This window comes from Oncorhynchus mykiss, chromosome 11, assembly GCF_057628025.1.
Source record: "Oncorhynchus mykiss isolate SJ-2025 chromosome 11, ASM5762802v1, whole genome shotgun sequence".
Lineage (NCBI taxonomy): Eukaryota > Metazoa > Chordata > Actinopteri > Salmoniformes > Salmonidae > Oncorhynchus > Oncorhynchus mykiss.
This window is the reverse complement of record NC_143032.1, coordinates 388,720-414,589: the sequence shown is the minus strand read 5'-3', so window position 1 is coordinate 414,589 and position 25,870 is coordinate 388,720. Positions and strand designations below refer to the sequence as shown.

General features: G+C 44.7%; 1 protein-coding gene across 1 annotated transcript; it reads right to left on the bottom strand.

Moving 5' to 3' along the window:
• gars1 (glycyl-tRNA synthetase 1) lies at positions 1 to 25,596 on the bottom strand. Its single transcript, XM_036934636.2, has 16 exons — positions 25,194 to 25,596; positions 15,036 to 15,137; positions 14,708 to 14,810; positions 14,288 to 14,429; positions 11,386 to 11,474; positions 7,180 to 7,256; positions 6,892 to 7,037; positions 6,568 to 6,717; positions 3,713 to 3,875; positions 3,472 to 3,636; positions 1,722 to 1,975; positions 1,510 to 1,595; positions 1,264 to 1,373; positions 1,061 to 1,154; positions 686 to 876; positions 1 to 576 (listed from the first exon to the last, which is right to left on the bottom strand). Exons 1-16 carry the CDS (start codon positions 25,440 to 25,442, stop codon positions 451 to 453), a joined length of 2,247 nt encoding a protein of 748 aa, XP_036790531.1. The 5' UTR covers positions 25,443 to 25,596; the 3' UTR covers positions 1 to 450.
• Between the last annotated feature and the right edge of the window lie 274 nt (positions 25,597 to 25,870).

Genomic DNA, 25,870 nt, shown 5'->3' with positions numbered 1-25,870 from the left:
TTCCAGTAAGAGCAGGCTCACTTTATTGAACCAGAGATGTTTTCCATTTAATCAGTCCTGAAACTGGAAGTCTCTCTTCTCTTTCCACACAAGACTGACAACCTGAACACATTTCTCTTTTTATACCAGGCTGAGAAGATCTCTTCCCCCCCTCACGCACTCTCTCTCTCCCCTCCTCTCTCCAACTGAGCAGATTCCAGTACGCAGGTGAATATTTACCAGAACAGGGACAAATCATTACTCTGCCACCCTGTTTATAATTGTTCAGTACAATGATTATATAACATTTATTTTGAAGTTTAATTTCAGTGGTTGCAGTTGTGTGTTAGGACATCGTGAGGACTGACTGCTTCCTGAAATACAGTTGCAGTAAAACCGTCCCTATGGATGGAGAAATGTAAAAACGTCTGTGGGCGTTTCATAGGACAGACATACTGAGTAAGATTAACTTCATTCCTCGGCAGTGTCCTTCTTGCTGGTCTCCTGTCCCTCAAAGATGGGGTACTTGCTCTCCACCTCAGCCCAAGTCATGACACCGTTTGCCAGATCACGGATGATTCCTGGCAACTCACTAACCTGGAGAGGAAACAGAAAACAGGCAACCCGGTTCATCAACATGACCTTTCCGTTAATCACTTCTAGTACAGAGCAGTACGTTGACGCGTATGAAGTAAAGATGTCGTACCTCGGCCCTGATCTGCCTCATGGAGTCGCGGTCCCTCAGAGTGGCGGTGTGGGGCGTCTTGTTCACCGTGTCAAAGTCGATGGTGATGCCGAACGCCACTCCGATCTCGTCTGTTCTGGCGTAGCGCCGCCCAATGGATCCTGACGAGTCGTCCACCTTGTGGGACACGCCCTGTTTGGTCATCGCTTCAGCTGCAGGGAGGGAGGAGAAAGGGTGGGGGAGGGAGACAGAACATGTTAGTTAAATAACTTATGTAGCATCTGACACTGAACACAATATGACACTGAACACAATGACACTAAACTGTTCTACATTTGTTCTCAAATAATCATGGACTTGTTTGAAACAGAAATAGAGCGTGGAAGGAGTACTTACAGAGTTCCTTAACAAAAGGCATGAATTCCTGGTTTTGGCTCAAAGGAAGGACGGAGCATTTATATGGAGCTACAGTGGTAGGGAAGCTGAAGAACTGGAGACAAAGACATTTCAAACCCATTATTACACTGTAAAACTCTTTAAGAACTACGTTCTAACAGCCCAGTCAGTGCATGTACAGTAGTTGTTTGATGCCTCCCTACCGTTCTCTGTTCGTCTCCCTCTCTGACTTGGAATGTGTGCTCGAAGATTGAGTACATGATTCTACCGATGCCAAAGGAGGGTTCGATGACATTAGGGACCACCTCCTCCACTGTAGTGAAGCAGAAACACATTCTGAATCAGTTAAACAAAGTACAGTTGTCTGCTGTCTTCCTGCATGGCTTCCATTCAGTAGAAAGAGGATGTCATTCAACAACCTCCTCTAGAAGACATCTAGGTTGTCTCACCATGCAGGGTCTTCTGAAACCGCTTCACACTGACCATGTCCTTGGTGAGTTTAAAAGTCTTTCCCTCCGTCTCTATGGTGAACTCCCTGGGGGAAGGTTACCATTAGGTTTAGCATCGTCAATGAGACTGGAATATTGCGTACCATTACGGAGGCTAAAGTATTAAATCTATTGATTCTGTCACATATGACCTATGACCTTCACCAACTCACCCGCTGCTGTTGAGCAGCATCTCCTGTTCAGTGATGAAACACTCGTCACAGACAGCTAGGTACTCCATCGCTAGTTTGGCGTCCTTCTTATAGGCTTTACCGATGGCTCCCTTATTGGGCTCAAACTGGACAATATCGACTACTTTGGGTTCTTTAAGAGGCTTCTCGGCCACTAGAGGGACCTTGGTAGCCCGGGCGTGGCACAGCAGGTCGAAACAGGAGCGGTCAGCACAGCCTACTATCTCGATCCAGCCCTGCAGGAAACAGAAGGAACAGAGACAGGGTTATTATGGGGTTAAGGTTAAATCAACACATGATAAGTTGGGGCCTGGTTGTAGACACAGCTAGCAGTGGAGGGTGGGACCGAAGTAGGATGTTTTGGTCTGCATCCCAGCAGTCACTGGCATAGTGGGTTAAGGTTAGAGGTTAGGGGTCATGGAGAACCTACGTAGGATGTTTTGGTCTCTGCGTTCCTGCAGTCACAGGCATAGTGGGTTAAGGTTAGGGGTCATGGAGGACCTACATAGGATGTTTTGGTCTCTGCGTTCCTGCAGTCACAGGCATAGTGGGTTAAGGTTAGAGGTTAGGGGTTATGGAGAACCTACGTAGGATGTTTTGGTCTCTGCGTTCCTGCAGTCACAGGCATAGTGGGTTAAGGTTAGAGGTTAGGGGCCATGGAGGACCTACGTAGGATGTTTTGGTCTCTGCGTTCCTGCAGTCACAGGCATAGTGGGTTAAGGTTAGAGGTTAGGGGTCATGGAGGACCTATGTAGGATGTTTTGGTCTCTGTGTCCCAGCAGTCACAGGCATAGTGGGTTAAGGTTAGAGGTTAGGGGTCATGGAGGACCTACGTAGGATGTTTTGGTCTCTGCGTTCCTGCAGTCACAGGCATAGTGGGTTAAGGTTAGAGGTCATGGAGGACCTACATAGGATGTTTTGGTCTCTGTGTCCCAGCAGTCACAGGCATCGTGGGTTACGGTTAGGGGTTAGGGGTCATGGAGGACCTACATAGGATGTTTTGGTCTCTGCGTTCCTGCAGTCACAGGCATAGTGGGTTAAGGTTAGGGGTCATGGAGGACCTACATAGGATGTTTTGGTCTCTGCGTTCCTGCAGTCACAGGCATAGTGGGTTAAGGTTAGGGGTCATGGTGGACCTACATAGGATGTTTTGGTCTCTGCGTTCCTGCAGTCACAGGCATAGTGGGTTAAGGTTAGGGGTTAGGGGTCATGGAGGACCTACATAGGATGTTTTGGTCTCTGCGTTCCTGGGGCGGCAGGGTAGCCTAGTGGTTAAGAGCGTTGGACTAGTAACCGGAAGGTTGCAAGTTCAAACCCCCGAGCTGACAAATCTGTCGTTCTGCCCCTGAACAGGCAGTTAACCCACTGTTCCTAGGCCGTCATTGTAAATAAGAATTTGTTCTTAACTGACTTGCCTAGTTAAATAAAATAAATAAAAGTCACATGCATAGTGGGTTAGGGGTCATGGAGGACCTACATAGGATGTTTTGGTCTCTGCGTTCCTGGGGCGGCAGGGTAGCCTAGTGGTTAAGAGCGTTGGACTAGTAACCGGAAGGTTGCAAGTTCAAACCCCCGAGCTGACAAATCTGTCGTTCTGCCCCTGAACAGGCAGTTAACCCACTGTTCCTAGGCCGTCATTGTAAATAAGAATTTGTTCTTAACTGACTTGCCTAGTTAAATAAAATAAATAAAAGTCACATGCATAGTGGGTTAGGGGTCATGGAGGACCTACATAGGATGTTTTGGTCTCTGCGTCCCAGCAGTCACAGGCGTAGTGGGCCATCTCGTTGTCCATGTGCTGACGGAAGCGAAGCTTGTCTTTGGCCACACCCACTTTAGTGAGGTAGAGGTAGATTCTCCCGATGAAATATCCCAGGACGGAGTTATTGATCACCCCCTGAGAGAGACAAAGTTATCAATATGACTCTGGTATTGGTTACGTCCTTACTGAAGCTACTGCTATAGCATCCTACCTGCTCCACAGCATCCCCCAGCCTCATGATGTGAGCAGACTGACCACTGGTCTGGGCCTTGGAGGAGTACAGGATGATCTCCAGGTCAGCCACGTTAGGGAACTTGGGGTGGAACTTCTCAGTCGGGTCCACAAAGTGCTCAATCTCAGCCATGGTGAACTCTCTGGAAGCACAACCATTACTATTTCAACAGACCCTCTAACATCACAGACTGACTGTCAGGTAGAAACTAACATCACAACAGACTGACTGTCAGATAGACACTAACACCACAACAGACTGACAGATAGACACTAACACCACAACAGACTGTCAGGTAGACACTAACATCACAACTGACTGACTGTCAGGTAGAAACTAACACCACAACAGACTGACAGATAGACACTAACACCACAACAGACTGACAGATAGACACTAACACCACAACAGACTGACAGATAGACACTAACACCACAACAGACTGACAGATAGACACTAACACCACAACAGACTGACAGGTAGAAACTAACACCACAACAGACTGACAGGTAGACACTAACACCACAACAGACTGACAGATAGACACTAACACCACAACAGACTGACAGATAGACACTAACACCACAACAGACTGACAGATAGACACTAACACCACAACAGAATGACAGGTAGACACTAACACAACAACAGACTGTCAGGTAGAAACTAACATCACAACTGACTGACTGTCAGGTAGAAACTAACACCACAACAGACTGACTGTCAGGTAGAAACTAACACCACAACAGACTGACAGATAGACACTAACACCACAACAGACTGACAGATAGACACTAACATCACAACTGACTGACTGTCAGGTAGAAACTAACACCACAACAGACTGACAGATAGACACTAACACCACAACAGACTGACAGGTAGACACTAACATTACAACAGACTGACAGATAGACACTAACACCACAACAGACTGACAGATAGACACTAACATTACAACAGACTGACAGATAGACACTAACACCACAACAGACTGTCAGGTAGAAACTAACATCACAACTGACTGACTGTCAGGTAGAAACTAACACCACAACAGACTGACTGTCAGGTAGAAACTAACACCACAACAGACTAACACCACAACAGACTGTCAGATAGAAACTACCACCACAACAGACTGACAGATAGACACTAACACCACAACAGACTGACAGGTAGAAACTAACATCACAACTGACTGACTGTCAGGTAGAAACTAACACCACAACAGACTGTCAGGTAGAAACTAACACCACAACAGACTGTCAGGTAGAAACTAACACCACAACAGACTGACAGGTAGAAACTAACACCACAACAGACTGACAGGTAGAAACTAACATCACAACTGACTGACTGTCAGGTAGAAACTAACACCACAACAGACTGACAGGTAGACACTAACACCACAACAGACTGTCAGGTAGAAACTAACATCACAACTGACTGACAGGTAGAAACTAACACCACAACAGATTGTCAGGTAGACACTAACACCACAACAGACTGACAGGTAGACACTAACACCACAACAGACTGACAGGTAGACACTAACACCACAACAGACTGACAGGTAGAAACTAACACCACAACAGACTGACAGGTAGAAACTAACACCACAACAGACTGACTGTCAGGTAGAAACTAACATCACAACAGACTGACTGTCAGGTAGAAACTAACACCACAACAGACTGTCAGGTAGAAACTAACATCACAACAGACTAACATCACAACAGACTGTCAGGTAGAAACTAACACCACAACAGACTGTCAGGTAGACACTAACACCACAACAGACTGTCAGGTAGAAACTAACACCACAACAGACTGACAGGTAGAAACTAACATCACAACTGACTGACTGTCAGGTAGAAACTAACACCACAACAGACTGTCAGGTAGAAACTAACACCACAACAGACTGACAGGTAGAAACTAACACCACAACAGACTGACAGGTAGAAACTAACATCACAACTGACTGACTGTCAGGTAGAAACTAACACCACAACAGACTGGCAGATAGACACTAACACCACAACAGACTGACAGGTAGACACTAACACCACAACAGACTGTCAGGTAGAAACTAACATCACAACTGACTGACAGGTAGAAACTAACACCACAACAGATTGTCAGGTAGACACTAACACCACAACAGACTGACAGGTAGACACTAACATCACAACAGACTGTCAGGTAAAAACTAACACCACAACAGACTGACTGTCAGGTAGAAACTAACACCACAACAGACTGACTGTCAGGTAGAAACTAACACCACAACAGACTGACTGTCAGGTAGAAACTAACACCACAACAGACTGACAGGTAGAAACTAACACCACAACAGACTGACTGTCAGGTAGAAACTAACATCACAACAGACTGACTGTCAGGTAGAAACTAACACCACAACAGACTGTCAGGTAGAAACTAACATCACAACAGACTAACATCACAACAGACTGTCAGGTAGAAACTAACACCACAACAGACTGTCAGGTAGACACTAACACCACAACAGACTGTCAGGTAGAAACTAACACCACAACAGACTGTCAGGTAGACACTAACACCACAACAGACTGACTGACTGTCAGGTAGACACTAACACCACAGACTGACTGGTAGAAACTAACACCACAGACTGACAGGTAGAAACTAACACCACAGACTGACTGGTAGAAACTAACACCACAGACTGACTGGTAGAAACTAACACCACAGACTGACTGGTAGAAACTAACACCACAGACTGACTGGTAGAAACTAACACCACAGACTGACAGGTAGAAACATAGCTTCATCTCCAGACTAGAACTCACCTGACACGGATGAGTCCTGAGCGAGGTGAGATCTCGTTCCTGAAGGAGTTGCCGATCTGAGCAGCAGCGAATGGAAGCTTTCCCTGGTTGAATTCCAACAGACGCTTGAAGTTGAGGAAGATTCCCTGAGCCGTTTCAGGCCTCAAGTAGCTGCAGAACACAGTCAGACACACTCAGTAAAACACTGGTACTGGTCCACAACTAATGAGGTAATTGGAACTCTGTTCAAAGGCAAAACTACCAATGGCAGCATTGGTAACCCTACAGTACATCCCACCCAGTACAACCAACATCTGGGTACAGAGTGAGTAATTACTTCATTACCCTGTCATGTTTCCCCCTGGTCCGATAGACGTCTGGAACATCAGGTTGAAGAGATGAGGGGCTGAAACGTCATTTCCTGTGGTGGGGGACTTGACACTGTATTTCACAAAGAGGTCAGTCAACTCCTGTTGAGTGTAGTTGTCCATCTGGAGACCCATGAAAACAATGTCAGTCACTTGATGACATAAACAATAACTTTGAGCTCCATTTATGCAGTCGGGGATTGCTGAAGGTATGGTATATATCTATTCTAGTATATCTGATGCATGTCTCTAAACCAATACCAACCTGAGTGACCACTTCCTCCATCTCGGCCTTATTCTCTGCAGGACACTTCTTATCAGACATCAGCTTCTGGAGGTGAGCTGAACAGAGAAACACAGGGGCACAGTCATATCTACTGATATGAGGGACAACAGAGTACTGACAGGCCTCAGCCAACTGATGCTGAGGGACAACAGAGTACTAACAGGCCTCAGCCAACTGATGCACAGGGACAACAGAGTACTGACAGGCCTCAGCCAACTGATGCACAGGGACAGCAGAGTACTGACAGGCCTCAGCCAACTGATGCTGAGGGACAACAGAGTACTAACAGGCCTCAGCCAACTGATGCTGAAGGACAACAGAGTACTAACAGGCCTCAGCCAAATGATGCACAGGGACAGCAGAGTACTGACAGGCCTCAGCCAACTGATGCACAGGGACAACAGAGTACTAACAGGCCTCAGCCAACTGATGCTGAGGGACAACAGAGTACTAACAGGCCTCAGCCAACTGATGCACAGGGACAACAGAGTACTAACAGGCCTCAGCCAACTGATGCACAGGGACAACAGAGTACTGACAGGCCTCAGCCAACTGATTCTGAGGGACAACAGAGTACTAACAGGCCTCAGCCAACTGATGCTGAGGGACAAAAGAGTACTGACAGGCCTCAGCCAACTGATGCTGAGGGACAACAGAATACTGACAGGCCTCAGCCAACTGATGCTGAGGGACAACAGAGTACTAACAGGCCTCAGCCAACTGATGCACAGGGACAACAGAGTACTAACAGGCCTCAGCCAACTGATTCTGAGGGACAACAGAGTACTGACAGGCCTCAGCCAACTGATGCTGAGGGACAAAAGAGTACTGACAGGCCTCAGCCACCTGATGCTGAGGGACAAAAGAGTACTGACAGGCCTCAGCCAACTGATGCTGAGGGACAACAGAGTACTAACAGGCCTCAGCCAACTGATGCACAGGGACAACAGAGTACTGACAGGCCTCAGCCAACTGATGCTGAGGGACAACAGAGTACTGACAGGCCTCAGCCAACTGATGCACAGGGACAACAGAGTACTGACAGGCCTCAGCCAACTGATGCACAGGGACAACAGAGTACTGACAGGCCTCAGCCAACTGATGCTGAGAGACAACAGAGTACTGACAGGCCTCAGCCAACTGATGCTGAGAGACAACAGAGTACTGACAGGCCTCAGCCAACTGATGCTGAGAGACAACAGAGTACTGACAGGCCTCAGCCAACTGATGCTGAGAGACAACAGAGTACTGACAGGCCTCAGCCAACTGATGCACAGGGACAACAGAGTACTGACAGGCCTCAGCCAACTGATGCTGAGGGACAACAGAGTACTGACAGGCCTCAGCCAACTGATGCACAGGGACAACAGAGAACTAACAGGCCTCAGCCAACTGATGCACAGGGACAACAGAGTACTGTCAGGGCTCAGCCAACTGATGCTGAGGGACAAAAGAGTACTGACAGGCCTCAGCCAACTGATGCTGAGGGACAACAGAGTACTGACAGGCCTCAGCCAACTGAGGCTGAGGGACAACAGAGTACTGACAGGCCTCAGCCAACTTATGCTGAGGGACAACAGAGTACTAACAGGCCTCAGCCAACTGATGCTGAGGGACAACAGAGTACTAACAGGCCTCAGCCAACTGATGCACAGGGACAACAGAGTACTGACAGGCCTCAGCCAACTGATGCTGAGGGACAACAGAGTACTAACAGGCCTCAGCCAACTGATGCACAGGGACAACAGAGTACTGACAGGCCTCAGCCAACTGATGCTCAGAGACAACAGAGTACTGACAGGCCTCAGCCAACTGATGCTGAGAGACAACAGAGTACTGACAGGCCTCAGCCAACTGATGCACAGGGACAACAGAGTACTGACAGGCCTCAGCCAACTGATGCACAGGGACAACAGAGTACTAACAGGCCTCAGCCAACTGATGCTGAGGGACAACAGAGTACTGACAGGCCTCAGCCAACTGATGCTGAGGGACAACAGAGTACTAACAGGCCTCAGCCAACTGATGCTGAGGGACAACAGAGTACTAACAGGCCTCAGCCAACTGATGCACAGGGACAACAGAGTACTGTCAGGGCTCAGCCAACTGATGCTGAGGGACAAAAGAGTACTGACAGGCCTCAGCCAACTGATGCTGAGGGACAACAGAGTACTGACAGGCCTCAGCCAACTGAGGCTGAGGGACAACAGAGTACTGACAGGCCTCAGCCAACTGATGCTGAGGGACAACAGAGTACTAACAGGCCTCAGCCAACTGATGCACAGGCACAACAGAGTACTGACAGGCCTCAGCCAACTGATGCTGAGGGACAACAGAGTACTAACAGGCCTCAGCCAACTGATGCACAGGGACAACAGAGTACTGACAGGCCTCAGCCAACTGATGCTGAGGGACAACAGAGTACTGACAGGTCTCAGCCAACTGATGCACAGGGACAACAGAGTACTAACAGGCCTCAGCCAACTGATGCTGAGGGACAACAGAGTACTGACAGGCCTCAGCCAACTGAGGCTGAGGGACAACAGAGTACTGACAGGCCTCAGCCAACTTATGCTGAGGGACAACAGAGTACTAACAGGCCTCAGCCAACTGATGCTGAGGGACAACAGAGTACTAACAGGCCTCAGCCAACTGATGCACAGGGACAACAGAGTACTGACAGGCCTCAGCCAACTGATGCTGAGGGACAACAGAGTACTAACAGGCCTCAGCCAACTGATGCACAGGGACAACAGAGTACTGACAGGCCTCAGCCAACTGATGCTGAGAGACAACAGAGTACTGACAGGCCTCAGCCAACTGATGCTGAGAGACAACAGAGTACTGACAGGCCTCAGCCAACTGATGCACAGGGACAACAGAGTACTGACAGGCCTCAGCCAACTGATGCTGAGGGACATCAGAGTACTGACAGGCCTCAGCCAACTGAGGCTGAGGGACAACAGAGTACTGACAGGCCTCAGCCAACTGATGCTGAGGGACAACAGAGTACTAACAGGCCTCAGCCAACTGATGCTGAGGGACAACAGAGTACTAACAGGCCTCAGCCAACTGATGCACAGGCACAACATAGTACTGACAGGCCTCAGCCAACTGATGCTGAGGGACAACAGAGTACTAACAGGCCTCAGCCAACTGATGCACAGGGACAACAGAGTACTGACAGGCCTCAGCCAACTGATGCTGAGGGACAACAGAGTACTGACAGGTCTCAGCCAACTGATGCACAGGGACAACAGAGTACTGACAGGCCTCAGCCAACTGATGCTGAGGGACAACAGAGTACTGACAGGCCTCAGCCAACTGATGCACAGGGACAACAGAGTACTAACAGGCCTCAGCCAACTGATGCTGAGGGACAACAGAGTACTGACAGGTCTCAGCCAACTGATGCACAGGGACAACAGAATACTAACAGGCCTCAGCCAACTGATGCTGAGGGACAACAGAGTACTGACAGGCCTCAGCCAACTGAGGCTGAGGGACAACAGAGTACTGACAGGCCTCAGCCAACTGATGCTGAGGGACAACAGAGTACTAACAGGCCTCAGCCAACTGATGCTGAGGGACAACAGAGTACTAACAGGCCTCAGCCAACTGATGCACAGGCACAACATAGTACTGACAGGCCTCAGCCAACTGATGCTGAGGGACAACAGAGTACTAACAGGCCTCAGCCAACTGATGCACAGGGACAACAGAGTACTGACAGGCCTCAGCCAACTGATGCTGAGGGACAACAGAGTACTGACAGGTCTCAGCCAACTGATGCACAGGGACAACAGAGTACTGACAGGCCTCAGCCAACTGATGCTGAGGGACAACAGAGTACTGACAGGCCTCAGCCAACTGATGCACAGGGACAACAGAGTACTAACAGGCCTCAGCCAACTGATGCTGAGGGACAACAGAGTACTGACAGGCCTCAGCCAACTGATGCACAGGGACAACAGAGTACTAACAGGCCTCAGCCAACTGATGCACTGGGACAACAGAGTACTAACAAGCCTCAGCCAACTGATGCTGAGGGACAACAGAGTACTGAAGAAAGGTTTGACTTCTGGAATGTCAGGGCTCAATTCTATTATATTGATGTCGAGGTTGGGAAATACCAGTGAATAAGGCATTTCTCTTTTTCAAACCACTTCAAAAGTATAGACTAACCTTTGAGGAGGTGGTCTGCCCTGAAACACTCTCCGTTCTTCACGTCTTTCACCATGTAGTCCGCAAACTTGTCCACGTGTCCAGACGTCCTGTAGACATAATAGCATATTATACCCAAATATTCAGATTGGAACAGAGCAGTAAGCTGTACTAAACCTCTAAGAACCACATTGAAAGTCAATATATATAAAAAAATATTTTAAAAAATAAAAAGAGTTCTTAACAGGGCGTGTTTTTTTTTACCCTCGCAGGTGTCGTCTCCTTCAGACATGAGCTCGTCGTCAGAGCAGATGTTGAGCACGTTAACCAGCATCTGTCACTTTCTCGTCTGACTGTAGGAACCCCCCGTCTGTCTGTCTGTCTGTCTGAACCCCCTGTCTGTCTGTCTGTCTGTCTGTCTGTCTGTCTGTCTGTCTGAACCCCCTGTCTGTCTGAACCTCCTGTCTGTCTGAACCCCCTGTCTGTCTAAACCCCCTGTCTGTCTAAACCCCCTGTCTGTCTGTCTGTCTAAACCCCCTGTCTGTCTAAACCCCGTCTGTCTAAACCACCTGTCTGTCTAAACCCCCTGTCTGTCTAAACCCCCTGTCTGTCTAAACCCCCTGTCTGTCTAAACCCCCTGTCTGTCTAAACGCCCTGTCTGTCTAAACCCCCTGTCTGTCTAAACCGTCTGTCTGTCTGAACCCCCTGTCTGTCTGAACCCCCTGTCTGTTTGTCTGTCTGAACCCCCTGTCTGTCTGTCTGTCTGAACCCCCTGTCTGTCTGTCTGTCTGTCTGTCTGAACCCCCTGTCTGTCTGTTTGTCTGAACCCACTGTCCGTCTGTCTGTCTGAACCCCCTGTCCGTCTGTACCCCCTGTCCGTCTGTACCCCCTGTCCGTCTGTACCCCCTGTCTGTCTGTCTGTCTGAACCCCCTGTCTGTCTGTCTCGTCTGTACCGTCTGTACCCCCTGTCCGTCTGTACCCCCTGTCGGTCTGTCTGAACCCCCTGTCGGTCTGTCTGTCTGTCTGAACCCCCTGTCGGTCTGTCTGTACCCCCTGTCCGTCGGTCCGTCTGAACCCCCTGTCTGTCTGTCTGTCTGTCTGAACCCCCTGTCTGTCTGTCTGTCTGTCTGAACCCCCTGTCTGTCTGTCTGTCTGTCTGAACCCCCTGTCTGTCTGTCTGAACCCCCTGTCTGTCTGAACCCCCTGTCTGTCTGTCTGAACCCCCTGTCTGTCTGTCTGTCTGTCTGTCTGAACCCCCTGTCTGTCTGTCTGTCTGTCTGTCTGAACCCCCTGTCTGTCTGTCTGAACCCCCTGTCTGTCTGTCTGTCTGTACCCCCTGTCTGTCTGTCTGCCTTGTCAGCTCGGGGACTCGATCTCGCAACCTTTCAGTTACTGGACCACGGTTTGATCAGGCATTCTAGAGTTTGACGCAGATAGGCACCTTTTAAACATTATTTGATTAAAATCGTGATAATTATCGTCATCGAATAAAGAAATATATAGATAGAGATAATATATTTGCCATATCGCCCAGCCCTAGGTGCACCCCCCTACCTACATCAATGGGACCGCAGTGGAGAAGGTGCACTGCCGCAAGACTCTCCAGAGGGTGTTGTGGTCTGCACAACGTATCACCGGGGGCAAACTACCTGCCCTCCATGACACTCACAGCAAAGATCATCAAGGACATCAACCACCCGAGTCACTGCCTGTTCACCCCACTATCATCCAGAAGGCGAGGTCAGTACAGGTACATCAAAGCTGGGACCGAGAGACTGAAACCCAGCTTCTATCTCAAGGCCATCAGATTGTTAAACAGCCATCACTAGCACATTTAGAGGCTGCTGCCTATAGGCATAGACTAGAAATCACTGGCCACTTTCAGGAATGGAACACTAGTCACTTTAATGTTACATATCTGGCATTACTCATCTCATATGTAGATACTGTCATCTATATTCTTCGTCACTTAAAGATATTTTCATATCTGGCATTACTCATCTCATATGTAGATACTGTCATCTATATTCTTCGTCACTTAAAGATGTTTTCATATCTGGCATTACTCATCTCATATGTAGATACTGTCATCTATATTCTTCGTCACTTAAAGATATTTTCATATCTTGCATTACTCATCTCATGTGTAGAGACTGTCATCTATATTCTTCGTCACTTAAAGATGTTTTCATATCTGCATTACTCATCTCATGTGTATATACTGTATTCTATACGGTATCTTAGTCCGTTCCGCTCTGACATAGCTCGTCCATATGTATGTAGTTGTGTAATATGTTGTGTAATATGTTGTGTATATGCGTAATATGTTGTGTATATGCGTAATATGTTCTGTCTGTCTGTCTGTCTGCAGGCACCCCCCGTCTGTCTGTCTGTCTCTAGGAACCCCCCGTCTGTCTGTCTGTCTCTAGGAACCCCCCCGTCTGGCTGTGTCTCTAGGAACCACCCGTCTGGCTGTGTCTCTAGGAACCCCCCGTCTGTCTGTGTCTCTAGGAACCCCCCGTCTGTCTGTGTCTCTAGGAACCCCCCGTCTGTCTGTGTCTCTAGGAACCCCCCGTCTGTCTGTGTCTCTAGGAACCCCCCGTCTGTCTGTGTCTCTAGGAACCCCCGTCTGTCTGTGTCTCTAGGAACCCCCTGTCTGTCTGTCTCTAGGAACCCCCTGTCTGTCTGTCTCTAGGAACAACCAGGAGCTCCGTCTGTCACAACCACCAGGCACTCTCTTCCTATACAGATATCTAACCACATACCACTATATCAGAACTACAACTCTACATGTCCATAGTGCAATAACAGAAGTCTGATGGAGATTGTCTCCCACAGTCCAGTCCCTCCCTTTGTATTAGCACTCTGATAACCACTATGTCAGTAAAGTTAGGCTAATTGCAGTGCAGCATCAGGACCCACTTGAGAACGGGCTCCGGGGTGAGCATGGTGCAGTCGATCTCCAGGATCTGCTCCTCCTGGATGAAGTGCTGCCTCCAGGCCTGCAAGATGTTGTTCTTAAGGGCACAGCCCACGGGGCCAAAGTCATACAGACCACTCACACCTGTAGAGGGAACATTACAGACCACTCACACCTGTAGAGGGAACATTACAGACCACTCACACCTGTAGAGGGAACATTACAGACCACTCACACAAATAACATCTGATTGTTGTATCGTGTGTGCCTCCGTGTGTAACTAGGTGTGTGCCTCCGTGTGTAACTAGGTGTGTGCCTCCGTGTGTAACTAGGTGTGTGCCTCCGTGTGTAACTAGGTGTGTGCCTCCGTGTGTAACTAGGTGTGTGCCTCCGTGTGTAACTAGGTGTTACATAGATCTCACCTCCATAGATAGCGAAGGCCTGGTCATAGAAGAATCTCCTCTTCAACGTATCCTCCATCTTGGTTCTGTCAACAATGTCATCTTTGGGCTGCAGAGACAGTTCCTGGAATACAAACAGTAGTGTGGTGATTAACAGTTTGAGAAGACACAAAACACTACTGATCTAAGGTAGTGCATACCTACCAAAGCTGATTTCAGCTTTTAAAAGACGGCCGATTGTATAGTTACTGGAAAGATAAAAGTATTTGGTGCGATTCTGGCATACTGTGGTGTAGTAGGTTATACTGTAGGAGATACTTTTAGGAGGATATGCTTTAACAGAGCTCACCTTAGTTTCCAGAGTTCTCTTCCTAGCTTTCAGTTCAGCAACAGCTTTAAGGACGTCAACATCAGGGGCACCATCCTGTTTCATCTGGCGCACCAGCTCACCCTGTAACATGACAATTATACTGAGAGCTGACAGAATACTTCCCACATTTGACTGAAAGTCAGGAGACCTTCATGGTAAATTGTAAATGAGGATTTGTTCTTACCCTCTTGAAGTTAGGGGGCACTATTATGTTTGGAAAAATAACGTTCCCAAAGTAAACGGCCTATTTCTCAGGACCAGATGCTAGAATATGCGTATAATTGACAGATTAGGATAGAAAACACTCTAAAGTTTCCAAAACTGTCAAAATAATGTCTGTGAGTATAACATAACTGATATTGCAGGCGAAACCCTGAGGAAAATCCAATCAGGAAGTGCCTCTTATTTTGAAACCTCTCTGTTCCTATGCATACCTATCCTCCATTTAAAGGGATATCAACCAGATTCCTTTTTCTCTGGCTTCCCTAACGTGTCAACAGTCTTTAGACATAGTTTCAGGCTTTTATTTTGAAAAATGAGCGTGAAAGATCACATTGCGTAAGTGGATAGGTGGGGGCTCTGAGTGAGTTTTTGCGCTACAGAGTAAAGCCGCCATTGTTCCTCCCCCTGTTATTGAAAAACCTACACACTCAGTTGATATATTATCAAATATATATTTTAAAAACTACCTGAGGAATGATTATAAAAAACGTTTGACATGTTTCTGTGGACATTATGAAGACTATTTGGAATTTCCGTCTGCGTAGTCGTGACCGCTCTTTCCTGTGGATTTCTGAACGCGACAAACAAACGTCGGTATTTTGGGTATAAAAATAATCTTTATGGAACAAAAGGAACATTTGTTGTGTAACTGGGAGTCTCGTGAGTGAAAACATCCAAAGATCAAAAGGTAAACGATTAATTTGATTGTTTTTCTGATTTGTGACCAAGCTACCTGATGCTAAGTGTACTTAATGTTTTGTCATGCGATCGATAAGCAATCCAAGCGTTTGTGTAAATTTTCGCTGTAAAGCATCATTTCAAAATCTGAGACGACAGGTGGATTAACAAAAGGCTAAGCTGTGTTTTGCAAGAATTTAAAACTATTTTTGTAAGAATATAGTATATGGGATTGATTAAGAAATGTAGCTTAATTTGATTAATATTATGGTGTTTCTATTCCAAGATCAACAAAACCCTCAGGGTTTCCGGTAGGAAAATATGGCGCTGTACAACGTGACCTTTATTTTACTAGACAAGTCAGTTAAGAAAAAAATTATATATAAAAAATGAACCTCTCTCTACAAAACGAAAGAAAAAAAAATGTATATACAGTACTAGAGTCAAAAGTTTGGACAACTAGTCATTCAATAATTCATCTTTATTGTTACTATATTATACATTGTAGAATAATAGTGAAGACATCAAAACTATGAAACACATGGAATCATGTAGTAACCAAAAACGTCAAATAAAAAATATTTCATATTTGAGATTCTTCAAAGTAGCCAACCTTTGCCATGACAGCTTTGCACACTCTTGGCTTTCTGTCATCCAGCTTCACCTGGAATGCTTTTCCAACAGTTTTGAAGGTGTTCCCACATATGCTGAGCGCTTGTTGGTTACTTTTTCTTCACTCTGCGGTCCAACTCATCCCAAACCATCTCAATCGGGTTGAGGTTGGGCGATTGTGGAGGCCAGGTAATCTGATGCAGCACTCAATCATTTTCCTTGGTCAAATAGTCCTTACACAGCCTGGAGGTGTGTTTTGGGTCATTGTTAAGTTGAAAAACAAATGATAGTGGGACTAAGCCCAAACCAGATGGGATGGCATATCGCTGCAGAATGCTGTGGTAGCCATGCTGGTTAAGTGTGCCTTGAATTCTAAATAAATCAGACAGTGTCACCATCAAAGCACACCATAACACCACCTCCTCCATGCTTCACGATGGGAACCACACATGCAGAGATCATTAGACCACCTACTCTGCATCTCAAAGATACGGCAGTTGGAAACAAAAATCAAAAATTTGGACTCATCTCGTGTTTCTTGGCCCAAGCAAGTCTCTTCTTCTTATTGGTGTCCTTTTCTTTAGTTTTCTCCTCTGAACAGTTGATGTTGAGATGTGTCTGTTACTTGAACTCTGTGAAGCATTTATTTGGGCTGCAATCTGAGGCTGGTAACTCTAATGAACTTATACTCTGCAGCAGAGGTAACTCTGGGTCTTCCTTTCCTGTGGTGGTCCACATGAGAGCCAGTTTGATCATAACGCTTGATGGTTTTTGCAACTGCACTTGAACAAATTAAAACAATTATTGAAATGTTCCGTATTGACTGACCTTCATGTCTTAAAGTAATGATGGACTGTTGTTTCTCTTTACTGATTTGAGCCGTTCTTGCCATAATATGGACTTGGTCTTTTACTAAATAGGGCTGGGCGGTATACCGTATTTTATGATATACCGGTATTGATGCAGGGACCGGTTTGAGTTTTTACTACCTTCTAAAATGGTATTTGAATGTTTGGTTTGTTCAATGTGATACGCTATGTGTAACGTAAATTTTTATAGTTTACTTTGCCACTTGAGTCATCGCTCTCTGCTCTTTCTCTCCGTGCCACTTTCCACACAGACCTAGCCACGCCCCCTGTCAACCACGAGACACTTGCGTTCAGTCTGCATGATCAATGCAGCACATGCAACAATGCTGATGACAACGATGCTGTTTTCACTTTGCTTCTTAATATAAATCCACTAGCGTTCTATAATGACTCTTAGTTTGTGTTTCTTACATCTGCAAACAGCTAGTTTGTATTTTCTTAGCAAGTTGCCCTAAATCTTGTGAGACATATTGAGAATTTTCTAGACCATGCATGTTAATTATTAATTGCAGAAGAGCTAGTAAGATGGGTGCACTCTATATGTGCTCTGGGTCATTAGACACCATTAGACATGCACTTGTCTGGGGTGTGGACACGACTGGTTATTCCTGCAACAGTGTTATGACCTAATATGTACTGTTGCTATGGTTACACCTCTTGGGACTTTTCCAGAACATGGGTGTTCCTTTCAGAGGAGCTAGAAGGAAGACATGTCTGGTTATTTCTGTAAAGTGCGACAGACTGTTGATATGGTCCTACATGCATGCACCCGTCTTAGTCGAGAACATGTCTGTACTTTTTAACTATTGGTGTGGCTAAAGTTTCCATGCCCTAATATGAAACCAAACTAAAATTAGTGCAAGGCAATAAGATAACGGTGGCTAAATGCCAGAGGGGATGAGTCATTAAGAGGAGTTACTGTGTAACTAACCCTAAACTTAGTTGTTTTCATGAACCAGCTCGGCTTGTATTACAACATAATAAAAGTCTATTTGAACTCACAGGCTCCGGTATTTGAGAAATATGATTGACTGAATATTTCCATGACAGACGCTAATTGTTAGCCGCTAATAAATGTACTGAGTATGAGCAAGCGTAGCTAGCTAAAACAGCCTGATAATACCAGTGATGGTGTAGGTCTAAATCAGCATGTTGTTTGTGCAACAGTATCTTTTAAATCAAAGATAAATATGCAAAGCAAGAATATGTTAGCTACATGAAGTAGCTAAGAGGACATGCAATGTAGCCAAAGCTTATAGAGTACCCTAGGAAACACTTACCGACACTTTAGTTCCTACCCTGTCACAATAACTCCTCCCTGGCATTTTAATTCGTTGTCATCTCAAACACAGTATTCAAAGTGCCCACTATTATAATCTAACTATAGAATAGTCATTATATTTCCACGATTCCAACAGTTTTGCTCTAATTCACAAGTCAAATCGCAATATTTGGTTAAAAATACAAATACATTTTTTTTTTGGTATCTGTAGTTTACTCTTTTTGGCAACTGTTACTTCACTACATTCCTAATGAAAATACTTTTTACTCCATACATTTTCCCTGACACCTAAAGTACTCATTACATTTTGAATGCTTGGCAAGACAGGAAAATGGTCCAATTCACACATTTGCCTCTGATCTGGAGGACTCACTAAACAAATCAAATCAAATTTTATTTGTCACATACACATGGTTAGCAGATGTTAATGCGAGTGTAGAGAAATGCTTGTGCTTCTAGTTCCGACAATGCAGTAATATTCAACGAGTAATCTAACCTAACAATTTCACAACAATTACCTTATACACACACAAGTGTAAAGGAATGAATAAGAATATGTACATCATTTATTTTTTTTATGAATGCGTGATGGTATAGAACAGCATAGGCAAGATGCAGTAGATGGTATAGAGTACAGTATATACATATGATGAGGTCGGCCGATTAATTAGGACCGATTTCAAGTTTTCATAACAATCGGAAATCTGTATTTTTGTACGCCGATTTTGCCCCCCCAATTTTTTTTTACACCTTTATTTAACTAGGCAAGTCAGTTAAGAACAAATTCTTATTTTCAATGACGGCCTAGGAACAGTGGGTTAACTGCCTTGTTCGGGGGCAGAACGACGGTTAACTAGTACAACGCTCTAAACACCTGCCTCTCACTCCACGAGGAGAGTGCCTGTCATGCGAATGCAGTAGAAGCCAAGGTAAGTTGCTAGCTAGCATTAAACTTATCTTATAAAAACAATCATAATCACTAGTTAACTACACATGATTGATATTACTAGTTTATCAAGCGTGTTCTGCGTTGCATATAATCGATGCAACACTGGGGGATGATTTAACAAAAGCGCATTTTCGAAAAAAGCACAATTGTTGCACGACTGTACCTAACCATAAACACCAATGCCTTAAAATCAATACACAGAAGTATATATTTTTAAACCTGGATATTTAGCTAAAAGAAATCCAGGTTAGGAGGCAATATTAACCAGGTGAAATTGTGTCACTTCTTTTGCGTTCATTGCACGCAGTCAGGGTATATGCAACAGTTTGGGCAGCCTGGCTCATTGCAAACTAATTTGCCAGAATTTTACATAATTATGACATAACATTGAAGGTTTCGCAATGTAACAAGAATATTTAGACTTAGGGATGCCACCCGTTAGATAAAATACCGAACGGTTCCGTACTTCACTGAAATAAATGTTTTTGTTTTCGAAATTATACACTGCTCAAAAAAATAAAGGGAACACTAAAATAACACATCCTAGATCTGAATGAATTAAATATTAAATACTGGTTTTCTTTACATAGTTGAATGTGCTGACAACAAAATCACACAAAAATGATCAATGGAAATCAAATTTATCAACCCATGGAGGTCTGGATTTGGAGTCACACTCAAAATTAAAGTGGAAAACCACACTACAGGCTGATCCAACTTTGATGTAATGTCCTTAAAACAAGTCATAATGAGGCTCAGTAGTGTGTGTGGCCTCCACGTGCCTGTATGACCTCCCTACAACGCCTGGGTATGCTCCTGATGAGGTGGCGGATGGTCTCTTGAGGGATCTCCTCCCAGACCTGGACTAAAGCATCCGCCAACTCCTGGACAGTCTGTGGTGCAACGTGGTGTTGGTGGATGGAACGAGACATGATGTCCCAGATGTGCTCAATTGGATTCAGGTCTGGGGAATGGGCGGGCCAGTCCATAGCATCAATGCCTTCCTCTTGCAGGAACTGCTGACACACTCCAGCCACATGAGGTCTAGCATTGTCTTGCATTAGGAGGAACCCAGGGCCAACCACACCAGCATATGGTCTCACAAGGGGTCTGAGGATCTCATCTCGGTACCTAATGGCAGTCAGGCTACCTCTGGCGAGCACATAGAGGGCTGTGTGGCCCCCCAAAGAACCACACCATGACTGACCCACCGCCAAACCGCTCAGTGTGAACCTGCTTTCATCTGTGAAGAGCACAGGGCGCCAGTGGTTGAATTTGCCAACCTTGGTGTTCTCTGGCAAATGTCAAACATCCTGCACGGTGTTGGGCTGTAAGCACAACCCCCACCTGTGGACGTCGGGCCCTCATACCACCCTCATGGAGTCTGTTTCTGACCGTTTGAGCAGACACATGCACATTTGTGGCCTGCTGGAGGTCATTTTGCAAGGCTCTGGCAGTGCTCCTCCTGCTCCTCCTTGCACAAAGGCGGAGGTAGCGGTCCTGCTGCTGTGTTGTTGCACTCCTACGGCCTTCTCCACGTCTCCTGATGTACTGGCCAGTTTCCTGGTAGCGCCTCCATGCTCTGGACTCTACGCTGACAGACACAGCAAACCTTCTTGCCACAGCTCGCATTGATGTGCCATCCTGGATGAGTTGCACTACCTGAGCCACTTGTGTGGGTTGTAGACTCCGTCTCATGCTACCACTAGAGTGAAAGCACCGCCAGCATTCAAAAGTGACCAAAACATCAGCCAGGAAGCATAGGAACTGAGAAGTGGTCTGTGGTCCCCACCTGCAAAACCACTCCTTTATTGGGGGTGTCTTGCTAATTGCCTATAATTTCCACCTGTTGTCTATTCCATTTGCACAACAGCATGTGACATTTATTGTCAATCAGTGTTGCTTCCTAAGTGGACAGTTTTATTTCACAGAAGTGTGATTGACTTGGAGTTACATTGTGTTGTTTAAGTGTTCCCTTAATTTTTTTGAGCAGTGTAGTTTCCGGATTCGACCATATTAATGACCAAAGGTTCGTATTTGTGTGTTATAATTAAGTCTATGATTTGATATTTGATAGAGCAGTCTGACTGAGCGATGGTAGGCAGCAGCAGACTCGTAAGCATTCATTCAAACAGCACTTTTGTGCCTTTTGCCAGCAGCTCTTTGCAAAACATAAACAGCACTGTTTATGACTTCAAGCCTATCAGCCTAATGGCTGGTGTATTCGATGTGAAATGGCTAGCTAGTTAGCGGGGTGCGCGCTGATAGCGTTTCAAACGTCACTCGCTCCGAGACTTGGAGTAGTTATTCCCCTTGCTCCGCAAGGGCCGCGGCTTCTGTGGAGCGATGGGTAACGCTGCTTCGAATGTGGCTGTTGTCGATGCTTTCCTGGTTCGAGCCCAGGTAGCGGCAAGGAGAGGGACGGAAGCTATACTGTTACACCGGCAATACTAAAAAGTGCCTATAAGAACATCCAATAGTCAAAGGTATATGAAATAGAAATGGTATAGAGGGAAATAGTCCTATAAATACTATATATTAACTACAACCCAAAACCTCTTACCTTGGAATATTGAAGTCTCATGTTAAAAGGAACCACCAACTTTCATATGTTCTCATGTTCTGAATAAGGAACTGAAACGTTAGCTTTCTTACATAGCACATATTGCACTTTTACAACTTTGTTTTTGCATTATTTCAACCAAATTGAACATGTTTCATTATTTATTTGAGGCTAAATGGAGTTTTATTGATGTATTATATTTAGTTAAAATAGGTGTTCATTTAATATTGTTGTAATTGTCATTATTACAAATAAATAAAATCTGCCGATTAATCGGTATCGGCTTTTTTTGGTTCTCCAATAATCGGTATTGGCGTTGAAAAATCATAATCGGTCGACCTCTACACATGATATATACATAAACATAAAAACACAAATGCTTTGTTTGTAAATCATGTCTTGAGTGTTGGAGTGTGCCCCTGGCTATCCATAAATTAAAGGGGTTTATTTATTTGTGCCATCTGGTTTGCTTAATATAAGGAATATGAAATGATTTGATACTTAAGTATATTTAAATCCAAACACTAAGACTTTTACTCAAGTAGTATTTTACTGGGTGACTTTCACTTTTCTATGAATGTATCTTTACTTTTACTCAAGTATGACAATTGGGTACTTTTTCCACCACTGCAATTGAGTGCAGGAAATACAGAAATTATAAAAGTGCTGAAATTTGTTTTGGTTGAAGTTGAATTAAACAGCATAAAATAATAAGAATGGAGAAACATTCTAAGTGATTTCAATGAGTCTATGTGTTGCCACCCTAGAATCACTCACTACTCCTAAAGCAAATGTATAACTTTTATTATTCAAAAACTAAAAACACGTCAAACCATCCATTTTTGGTTTTTTTAAATACCGTGATATAATATTTTGGCCATATCGCCCAGCCCTTCCATCTTCTTTATGCCACCCATACCTGGTCACAAAACAACTGACTGGCTCAAAACGCATTAAGGAAGAAATTCCACAAATTAACTTTTAACAAGGCCAAGGTTCATTGAAATGCATTCCAGTTGACTACCTCATGAAGCTGGTTGAGAGAATGCAAAGAGTGTGCAAAGCTGTCAAGGCAAATGGTGGATACTTTGAAAAATATATTTTTATTTGTTTAACACGTTTTTGTTGAATACATGCTTCCATATTTGTTATTTCATAGTTTTGATGTCTTCATTATTGGTCTACCATGTAGAAAATAGTAAAAATAAAGAAAAACCATTGAATGAGTAGGTGTCCAAAATTTTGACTAGTACTGTATACACAAACATTTTCAGGATGGTAAATCATTTTCAGTGTAAATTTAAAACAACTAAAACCAGATATAAAAAGTCTGTAGAAAAAGGAGCTAAATATAAAAAAATTAAAAGATCATCTTTTACAACTGTTGGCAGAATCGTGCTGATATAGTGTATAAGAGGTCACAAAAAGATTTGTAGTGATTCCTATGTGGTTGATGTAAATAATATTTGTTGGTTTGTGGTGTCTAATGAGGAGCAACCAGACGCTGCACTTGACACGTTTATGAAACTGCTTATTCCAGTTACTAATAATCATACACCCACCATTAAGAAAATGACTGTAAACTTAAATCCCTGAGGATTGTTGACGAATTGAACAATTGGTTGAGAAGGATGAGGCAAAAGAGGTGGCAAATAGGTCTGGCTGTACAACCGATTGGCAAATGTACTGCACATGGAGAAATCATGTGACTAAACTGAATAAAAAGAAGAAACTACACTATGAAATAAAGAAAAATGACAAAGAATGATAGTAAAAAGTTTGAGCACATTAAATGAAATTCTGGGCAAAAAGACAAACTCAGCTCCATCATTCATTGAATCACATGGCTCATCACAAAACCCACTGATATTACCAACTATTTCAAGATTGTGGGGGCTGTTTTGTTAGACTTTAGTGCGGCTTTTGACATTATCGATCATAGTCTGTTACTGGAAAAACTTGTGTTATGGCTTTACATCCCCTGCTATAATGTGGATAAAGAGTTACCTGTGTTGTAGATATGTAGTAGTAGAGTAGGAGCCGGAGGGCACACAGGGTGTTGTGAATGTATTGTAATGTTTTTAAAAACGTATAACTGCCTTCATTTTGAGGGACCCAAGGAAGAGTAGCTGCTGCCTTGGCATAAAAACAAACTCACAATCACCAATAAACACTAGACAGTCATAAATTTTTATTTCCGAAAATGTCATGGGGACCCCATTGATTTTGTTATGTTTAAGTCACTCAGAGTAAGAACTCTTCATCAACCAAGGCAAAATGTCTAATTACAGGAAATAGCTTTGAAACTGCACATTTTCTCTCGGTTCCATGACAAAATGGGCAGAATTGCAGGAAATTTGCATTAAAACAGCACAATTGTATATTTGTGGCCAAGAGGAGGGCCTTTAAAAGCTTTGGTCGGAGACCGCACAATTGGCTAGCCACTACCTCGCCCCTCTCAAAGCTAACTTTGACAGCCGCAAAACTAAAAAAAAAATACTAGGGGAAACACTGCCACCCAAATATCACTGTGAATCAGCTCTGGGCTGAAACGTGGCATGGGGGGAAATAAGTCGCAGGCATGGATGTTAATACAATTATTTATGAAATCATATCCAAGCTAGCTGGTATAACGGTCAACATAATATAGCTGTATTAAATCAGTTATTTACTGCTTCCATAAATCTGCTCTACAGATCTCCAACTAATAGGCAAAAATATATATAAATCAGTTAGCATGCTGGCTACCGGTTAGTTAGCTAGCTACATGGCTATGCTACATTCAAAGACCTCTGCTAACGTTGTATGTAAATGTTAGCTTGCAAAATAACCAGCTACAGCAGCTTTGTTTGAGCTGTCATTTCTGGGCGATTACTAATGAATGCATGGATGATGTGGGGATCTTTGGAGTGAATAAAATAAGGGTTTAGCTTAATTCCCGTGGCTTTAAATGTCAATTTACCTGTTCTTTCACTGCCAGCCTCAGTGGGGCGAGGATTTCTTCAATATTGCCACTCATTTTGTGTCCTTCGGAAAGCTCCAGCCAAAGACTTTTATTTTTCTTACACAAGCAAACCGAAAGAGAAAACGACCTGTTTTGTGTCGGACTGCGCAGCAGCGACTGTAGAAACCGGCAGACCCTCGGCACCGAGCGAAGAGTGCGAATCTCAATGCTGGTCCTCAGCAGTGCTGATGTTGCGCTACGAAGCATGGACCGCGGGCGGAGCGACAATGTGGATGGAACAGAATGATGAAATCTCAGAAAACAAGTAAATGAATGCTTCAGTTATCAAGTGGCAGTTTCAACATGTTATTCCCTAGAAAATTGATAAATACACTTGGTGCAGATTCGACAAAGTATTCCAGCTTTCACCAGCATATGGCGCTGTTGCTCTGAGGAAGAGCATAATGGTTAATTGAATCTTTCATAAACTCATGCATGGCCCGGTTGCATAAACATCTTAAGTGTTTCCCTTAAAGGTTTACATTATTGTCTCTTACCTAAATGAATTGTTTAATGGGGCGGCAGGGTAGCCTAGTGGTTAGAGCGTTGGACTAGTAAAGGTTGCAAGTTCGAATCCCCGAGCTGACAAGGTACAAATCTGTCGTTCTGCCCCTGAACAGGCAGTTAACCCACTG